This window comes from Nyctereutes procyonoides, unplaced genomic scaffold (assembly GCF_905146905.1).
Source record: "Nyctereutes procyonoides isolate TBG_1078 unplaced genomic scaffold, NYPRO_anot_genome, whole genome shotgun sequence".
In the NCBI taxonomy this organism is placed as follows: Eukaryota; Metazoa; Chordata; class Mammalia; order Carnivora; family Canidae; genus Nyctereutes; species Nyctereutes procyonoides.
Genome location: NW_026574793.1, coordinates 1 through 8,556, shown reverse-complemented (window position 1 = coordinate 8,556; position 8,556 = coordinate 1). Strand labels below are relative to the sequence as shown.

General features: G+C 41.2%; 1 protein-coding gene and 1 pseudogene across 1 annotated transcript; one reads left to right on the top strand and one right to left on the bottom strand.

Annotated features, from left to right (window-relative positions):
• Window positions 1-822: 822 nt before the first annotated feature.
• Window positions 823-2,317, bottom strand: LOC129507015 (septin-7-like). Its single transcript, XM_055321543.1, has one exon. It carries the CDS (start codon window positions 2,300-2,302, stop codon window positions 1,046-1,048), a length of 1,257 nt encoding a protein of 418 aa, XP_055177518.1. The 5' UTR covers window positions 2,303-2,317; the 3' UTR covers window positions 823-1,045.
• Window positions 2,318-3,011: 694 nt separating this feature from the next.
• Window positions 3,012-4,833, top strand: LOC129507678 (homeobox protein NANOG-like; annotated as a pseudogene).
• Window positions 4,834-8,556: the final 3,723 nt, after the last annotated feature.

Below are 8,556 nucleotides of genomic sequence, written 5' to 3'. Positions count from 1 at the left end.
TTTTTTTTTTACATCACAACATTGTTTATTATGTGAATTTTTTACAATACAAACAAAAAAAATACAGAAATGCAATATATGAATACAGCTAAATGCAGAATGGTGACTTTTTTTTCTTTTCAAGAGGCCATGATTCCCATTTCTAGTAAAATAAAGAGACGGCACATAGGTAGAAATAGGTTGGTCGTTAGCTTCACAATTTTGCCTAGAAATGATCTATAAATGCATTTTTCCCCCTGCTACTTACCATAACGTGTAAAAAGGGAATTAAAGGAAAGTTTCCTTTTTGGTTCCTACCATATGAAAGATGCTATATTCTATTTTAGCAGGGCCAATATATGGAAAATACCTAAATAAAATGTTATTACAAAAATGAAGCAGTAATGAGATTCTGGCTAAAGAGGGCACTAAATGAGAATAACATATATTTAAAGAATCCAAAACAAACAAATAAACAAAAAAAGGTTGTTATAAAAAAGCTCTAGGTGCATTGTAAGCATATAGGATTTTTTTTCCATGTGTATTTTTAAACAATGGAAGTGTCAAAAAATAGGGTCAACTGTGTTAGACTAAATTACATTATTGTATACGCTGCACTGAATGGAACCTTTGTATTATAATTATCATAGAGAAGCATAGTTTGCATCATATTATGGCAATTTATCCTCAATGAAAACCTTCCAGAGTCCTTTTATTTTTGGAATATCCTGTAAACAATCCAACCACCAGAACATGGTTGTACAACAGTAAAATGTTTTCTTGCATTAAATTGAAGACATCTGTTTAATAAAAAAAAAAAGGAAAGAAAGAAATAAAATGTAGGAAAGGTACTTAGAGCTGTTAGTTTCTAAGTACACAACACCCTAGACAATTCAAGGCATCTTAATCTCCATCAAGAACAAAAAAATAATAATAATTTTTGTCATGCTGTTAAATCCATCATTAAGGATAAAACTGGTGCAAATTGGTCAAACGGATCCAACAAACACTGATGTCCAAGCTGGCATATTGGCAACTAATACGTAACTGGTGGTCAATAGAGGATTTAAAAGATCTTCCCTTTCTTCTTGTTATTTTCCAAGGTTCTCAAAGAGTTCTGTTGTTCTAAAATACGTTGTTGGGCTTCCCAGTTTGCTTTCTCATCTTCAAACTGATGACGTTTTTCCTCTAATTCTTTGTGCTGTGCTTCCAAATTCTTTTTCATTTGCTCATGGCGCCTCTGGAGCTCAGCTTCTGAATCCTTCAGTTTCTGAACTTTTTCTTTGACCTTCATCTCAAACACCTGTTCCATCTCCATCTCCATCTTCTTCATCTTAGCTACATGCTCCCTTCTTTCTTCTTCCATTTGTGCAAGAGGACTCTTGGTAAGCTGCCCTTTGTTCTTGTTATTATCAACTCCATTATAAGTCACAGCTGCCAGTTTTCTGCTTCGGTAGTTCTCATAGTGTACATTATTAGTGACATCTTTCAAGTCCTGCATGTGTGTTCTTATCAACATATTTCTTAGAATTGTAAAATCACAATGTTCACCATTTTCAACTTCAGCAACACCCCAAGGATACTGCCTTCCTCTGACCCTTTTGCCATTAACTTCAATGATCGTATTACTACCTACCACAGCAAGAGGTAAACGGTCCTTTATCTTTTTAACAAGCTTATTTTCTTCTTCATCATCTGTCTCTGGAAATTCATATATTTTAATTTTATGTTCTTGGATTTCTTTCATTATCTGTTTTTTAAACTGTTGGCACTCCTCTGGAGTGAGTGTGTCTGCTTTGGCAATAAGTGGAATGATATTCACTTTTTCATGCAAACGCTTCATAAACTCAATATCCAATGGTTTAAGTCCATGTCCTGAAGGAGCAATGAAGTATAAACAACACTGCACCCTGTTATCAGGCATCTGACGTCTGTTCACTCGAGATTCTGCATTTAAGTAGTCCTCAAATTTACTATCAATGTAGTCAATAACAGGCTGCCAGCAATTACTATTATCCACTGCATCTCCAAATCCCGGGGTATCAACTATTGTGAGCAGCAACTGAACACCACCTTCTTTGATTAAAACCTTGGATTGTTCCACCTGTACAGTCTTTTTTATTCTATGCGATGGACCTGGATACTCTGGAGAATACAAATCTGTGAGGAATAATGAGTTGATTAATGTTGACTTCCCCAGTCCAGATTCACCCACAACCATAAGTGTGAATTCAAACCCTCTCTTCACTGATTTTCTGTATACTTGATTTGGGAGATTTGCAAATCCCACATAGCCTTCAAGGTTCTTCTGTTGAGCTACCATGGTGCTGCTGTTGACGCTCTTATGGTGTTTTTCTATCACTGGTGCCATACTTAGACAAAGTCCTCCATTCCTTTTGTTTAAGATTTTATTTCTCTATTCATGAAAGATGCAGAGAAACCAGCAGAGGGAGAAGCAGGCTCCACGCAGGAGGGCCCCATGTGGGACTCTGATCCTGGGACTCCAGGATCACACCTTGAGCCAAAGGCAGATGCTCAATCGCTGAGCCACCCAGGCATCCCCAAAGACCTCCATTCCATAAGTTATTGTGTGTGTGTACACCTGTACATACATACTTCTGGTCCTTCTTAATTTCATTTTCTCATGTATCATTGTAAATCATTTGGAAGTTTAAGTTTACTGTGTGCTCCTACAAAACTTGATATTTTCTCAATAGTTGTCCTAGTGGTATATTTCATAATTTTTGAGTTAAAATTACCACTATTATTGTATTAAATGGAAGTGTGCTTATGGGGATGCCTGGGTGGCTCAGCGTCTGCCTTCAGCTCAGGGTGTGATCCCAGGATTCAGGATCGAGTCCCACATCGAGCTTGGTGCGTGAAGCCTGTTTGTCCCTCTGCCTGTGTCTCTGCCTCTCTGTGTGTGTCTCTCATGAACAAATAAATTAAAAATCTTTAAAAAAAAAGTGTGCTTATGGAGGAGGTTTTTTTAATCACAAAGTACATTTAACCAACTAGGGGCGTGAGTAAGTATGAATAAAGAGGTGGGTAGACATTCATTCATTCATTTTTTAATTTTTATTTTATTTATTTATTTTTATTTATTTGAGAAAGACAGCAGGACATTCAAGGAAAAGGAGAAGCAGACTTCCCGCTGAGCAGGGAGCCTGATATGGGGCTGGATACCAGGACCTTGAGATTATGACCCAAGCCTAAGGCAGCCGCTTAACCCATTGAACCACACAGGCACTCCTAGACATTTATTTAAATGTGAATCTTCTAGGGGTACCTGGGTGGCTCAGTGGTTGAGCATCTGCCTCTGGCCCAGGGTGTGACCCTGGGGTCCTGGGATCAGAGTCCCATATCAGGCTCTCCATGTGGGGCTTGCTTCTCCTGCCTGTGTCTCTGATTCTCTGTGTCTCCAATGAATAAATAGATAAAATCCTTTAAGAAAAGTAAACGTGAACTTCCTAGTGAATAGATATGTAATGTGTCTTCTCTAAACTGGTAGGCTCATTGAAAAAGGGCGTTGACATCCATCCCTAGAACATTGTTTCCGTGAATGAAAGGAAGGACTCTAGAAGTTTGTCTTGTTCCTGAGCTTTAGGTAGCTGTTGTCGGGGGAAACAATGTCAACAATAATCTTTGATCCCTAGCATATCCGCACTACTGGTATTTCATGTCTTCCTGTCACTTTTCCCTTGTAGGTTAAAGCCTGGTTCCAGAACCGGAGGACGAGAAGCAAGATTTGGCAGAAAAGCAACTGGCCAAAGGAGAGCAACAGTGTGACTCAGGTAACAGGAAGCTTTTATTTTTTCTGCTTTCTTTTCAAGGACTTTCCCGTTCTGCTCATTGCTAAAGCTTAAGACGCGGCCCACACACAATTCTGATTTTCCTTAGAGCTCTTGGGTTAACCCGCCATTCCCTTTCAGAACAGCTCTGCCACCACGGAATACGCAGGCTTCTACCCCTGTCGCCAGGGGTACCTGCCGAACCCTTCTGGAAACCTCCCACTGTGGAGCAGCCAGGCCGTATTGGAGCAGCCAGACCTGGAACAGCCAATCCTGGAGCAACCACTCCTGGAACAGTCAGACCTGGTGCCCCCAAGCCTGGAACAACCAGGCCTGGAACAATCTGCTCCACAACTGTGAAGAGGAATCGCTGCAGCCCCCCATCCAGTTCCAGCAAAATTCTATGGGCGATCTGGAGTCCATCTTCGAAACTGCTGGGGAAAGCCATGGTGTCCTACAGCAATCCACTAAGTATTTTAGTACTCAGCAAATAATGGATTTTTTTCCCAAATTACTCTGAACATTCAACCTGAAGATGTGTGCTGATAAGTATATTATTCGATCTCAATTTGGGCAGTATTATTTCTGATTGGATTTGTCTTTTAGGGTCCTATATCTCTGCCTCGATAGTGTCCTATTATGCTGAATGTATCCATTGAGGGGATATGATTGGAGTCAAAGGTTTCAGTAGCGTTGGCTGCTATGGACAACATGATAAGATGTTTCTGGCTATAGATAACTAGATGTAATACTAATTCAGGTATCTTTAGGCTGTAGATTATATCAAGAAAAGGAAGTAAAAATACAAAGACCGGTGATAAAGGATAATTGTATTTTCTGAGATTGTGAGTCTTGTTTTCATCACCTCCATTAACGGTGAAGGGTTAAGCTATATACAATATGCTTCATTGGTTTCCTCTGCCCTTTGTGATTTACTAGAATTGTTAATTTGTTCATTCTAGTAGTTGTAGAAAGATGTCTTGTATTTTAATGTATCATGATAATACTACCAGTTTGGATGGCTTAAGTACAAATAAAATACCCACTTTTACCTTCTGTTGTCTCTACCCCGATTTCACCAGTCACTCAGTGAGTAAAAATTGGACTAAACATGGGTCTTTATAGTCCAATGGGACAGGAAACAACTGAAATTTCTCTAGCCATTGGGGGGAGGCTGCTATTAGAAATGGGTAAAAGTGAGGGATCCCTGGGTGGCTCAGCTGTTTAATGCCTGCCTTCAGCCCGGGGCGTGATGCTGGAGACCCAGGATCGAGTCCCACGTCGGGCTTCCTGCATGGAGCCTGCTTCTCCCTCTGTTTCTGTCCCTCAAGAATAATTAAGTAGAATCTTAAAAAAAAAGAAAGAAAGGAAAGGTAACCAAGTATGCAATGCTAAGTGACGGACCAATTAATCTGAACTAATTTATTTCCTTATGTGTATAATAATGAAACAATAAAATTTGTGGTTATTTGCAGTTAAAAGAAGAATGTTGGGGATGCCTGGGTGGCTCAGCGGTTGGGTGTCTGCCTTCAGCTCAGGGCGTGATCCTGGAGACCTGGGATGGAGTCCCGCATCGGGCTCCCTGCATGGAGCCTGCTTCTCCCTCTGCCTGTGTGTCTCTGCCTCTCTCTGTCTCTCATGAGTAAATAAAATCTTTTTAAAAAGGAGGGGATGGGGAGAAGGTCAGCTGATATAACTCATAGGGAAGGTTCTGTGTCCACCCTTCTGTCCAATTACACTCTGCCAGAAAAAACTAAGTTGAAACAAGCTTATTAAGACATTTTTTATTTTTTAAAAAAGATTTTATTTATCCAGGAGAGACAGGCAGAGGGAGAAGCAGGCTCCCTGCAGGGAGCCGGATGCCGGACTCCTCCCAGGATCCCAGGTTCACACCCTGAGCTGAAGGCAGCTGCTCAACCACTGAGTCCTAAAAAAGAAGTGCCCGTATTTTTTATTTTTAAAGATCTTGGTAAATGCCAGCTTTATTATTATTTTTTAAGATTTTATTTATTAATGAGACACAGAGAGAGGCAGAGACACAGGCAGAGGGAGAAGCAGGCTCCCTGCAGGGAGCCCGATGTGGTACTCGATCCTGGGACTCCCGGGACCACACTCCCAGCCAAAGGCAGATGCTCAACCAGTGAGCTGCAAACCCAGCATTAAAAAAGACAAAACAAACAAACAAAAAAAACCCTTAAATTTACGGACTACAAAGCACAATTTAATGTGGTTTAAGGTATATATAAATATATTAATGTTACAAGCTGGATCAGAGACAAATATAAACGGGATCAGAGAGAAATGTTAAGGTCTGAGGCTAGTTTGAAATAGATTTTTTTTCCTGGTAAATTATGTTCTCACCTTAGAAGAGGCAAGGCAGGCATCTAGGAACAATCCTAATGCTTTTACTCTCTTTCCCATCCTTGCTCGCCCCCACATTGATCTGATTGAGCACCCTTTCAGTCAGTACTGTCTCGCTCCTCCGCAAGAATATCCACTTTCCAAAGCAGCAGAGACCCCAACCAGGCAGTTTCCTGGTCATTTCCTCATGGTTCCTCCAATTTTCCAATGCTTCTGTGTAACCTTAACCAATCAAATTATCTAGGCATTTGACAGAAGAAATCGGGGATGGGGATCCCTGGGTGGCTCAGCAGTTTGGCGCCTGCCTTTGGCCCAGGGCGCAATCCTGGAGTCCGGGATCGAGTCCCACATCAGGCTCCCGGCATGGAGCCTGCTTCTCCCTCTGCCTGTGTCTCTGCTTCTCTCTCTCTCTGTGTCTCTCATGAATAAATAAATAAAATCTTTAAAAAATTATATGTACAGTGTGATCTGAGCTATAAAAATCATATATAACGGGACACCTGGGTGGCTCAGCAGTTGAGCATCTGCCTTTGGCAAAGGGCATGTTCCTGGGTCCGGTGATCAAGTCCCACATCAGGCTCCCTGTGAGGAGCCTGCTTCTCCCTCTGCCTGTATCTCTGTCTCTCTCTGTGTCTCTCATGAATAAATAAATAAAATCTTTTAAAAATAATCATATATAACAATAAAGGACCAGAAGGAAATGTAGATATCAGGTACAGTTTTGATAATATTTTTCTTATTATTTTGTATTGTCTCAAAATAATTTTTTTAAAGATTTATTTATTTGAGAGTGTGTGTACGTGAGCAGGGGGAGGGGCGGAGGAAGAGGGAGACAGAATCTTCAAGTATACTCCCCCCTGAGCGTGGAACCTGATTCCGACTCTGGGCTCAATCCCAGGATCCTGAGATCATGACCTGAGTCAAAATCAAGAGTCTACTACTTAACCAACTGAGCTACCCAGGTGCTCATAAAAATAATTTTTTTAAAGTAACATTGTTAAAAAAAAAGTAACGTTGTTAGCCTGTGAGATCTGCCAGGGAAAGTTGATGACTTTAGGGAAATTTGTTATTCACCTTCAATATCTATGAAGTATAAATAATAAGGCCTATCTCAAGAAACATCCTGTAATGATGTTTATAGGTAACACACAGGATAATGCCTGCCCATAATAGGCCACCAATAAATGCCAGTCTCCTATCTAGAGTCTAACATACTGTCAAGTGCATCATGACTCTGTTATTTTTTTTCTAGGAAGACAGTTCCTAATTTATTAGCATAAATTATACTTAATATCTCCCTATTTACATCATGACAGATCATTAGGGCTGAATGTGTGTGTGTGTCCATGTGTGTGTATGTAATTAGGGAGATCATTAATCATGATGGATTTTCCAAGAAGACAAATTTTAAACATAAATATATTGTTATTTTAAATCCAAGAAGTCATAAACCAAGTTTCTAATTTTATTAGATTTACTGTAAGGGCACTCCTTCTATTTCTAACAGCCTACCCACATCCACATTCGTCAACCACCATGTCTTCATAATGACGTAAAATGACATTGTCATCATTGTCCTGATAGAGCATGGAAATGGGGGACAGCTTGGTGGGGATACAGACAGCCTGGGGGATCTCGGGGTCAACTGCATGCATCAGGGCTTGCAGGAACGCATAATTGGAGCTGTTGAGGGAGGTGGTCAGTGAGAAAGGACAATCTCCATGGCAGTAGTTTGCCATGAACCCTTTGGGAGCAATAATCCACTTGTGCCAACCTAAGTCCTGGAAGTTGATGAATAGCTGGTGACGATGGCAGAGGTTCTGGCAAGAAGCCTTAGGGAAAAGGATGGCTTCCCTCCTTTTCCGGGATGAAGGGTGGCACTGCTCAGGGTTGAGAGTCACCACCAGCAGGGAAGCATGAAGGGACTGTTGTCGGGGGCGGTCCCGCGGTGCGAGGCAAGGTTCCAGGTTGAGCAAAGGCTCCTTGTCGTACCTGGCCAACCCGCTGGGACTGCACCTAGCTCTTCCCCCTTATGGAAGTAAAAGTACATATTTGCTTCTCCTTTAAAATGTCATCGAGACAAGTTCCCATAAAGTAAGCAAGGAGGTGGCCTGACACATGACCGCCTTGGCAGACGTTACTTAATAAGCAAACCTCACTGTTTAGTCTAAAGGTGGCCTTCCTGCTCTATTGCTTAAACAAGTAACAGGTGTCAGTTTTAAAAACAATGTATGTTTGTGCGCGAGACGTACTTCTCCTTAAAGAAATAGGCCGCCTGCTTACGGACGCTATATAAACTCTACATGCAAAAATAAAGCTTGTCCATTGTGGCCATCAGCTGCATGGAACCTCCTATCCCATGAACTCTTAGTCTCTTGTTTCTTTCTCATCCCCTTGCCCTCGGTTCCTGAATCCGGACCTTCTC

Coding starts and splice junctions, on each gene's coding strand:
- LOC129507015 (XM_055321543.1), bottom strand. CDS start 2,302: ATGGTAGCTCAACAGAAGAACCTTGAAGGCTATGTGGGATTTGCAAAT.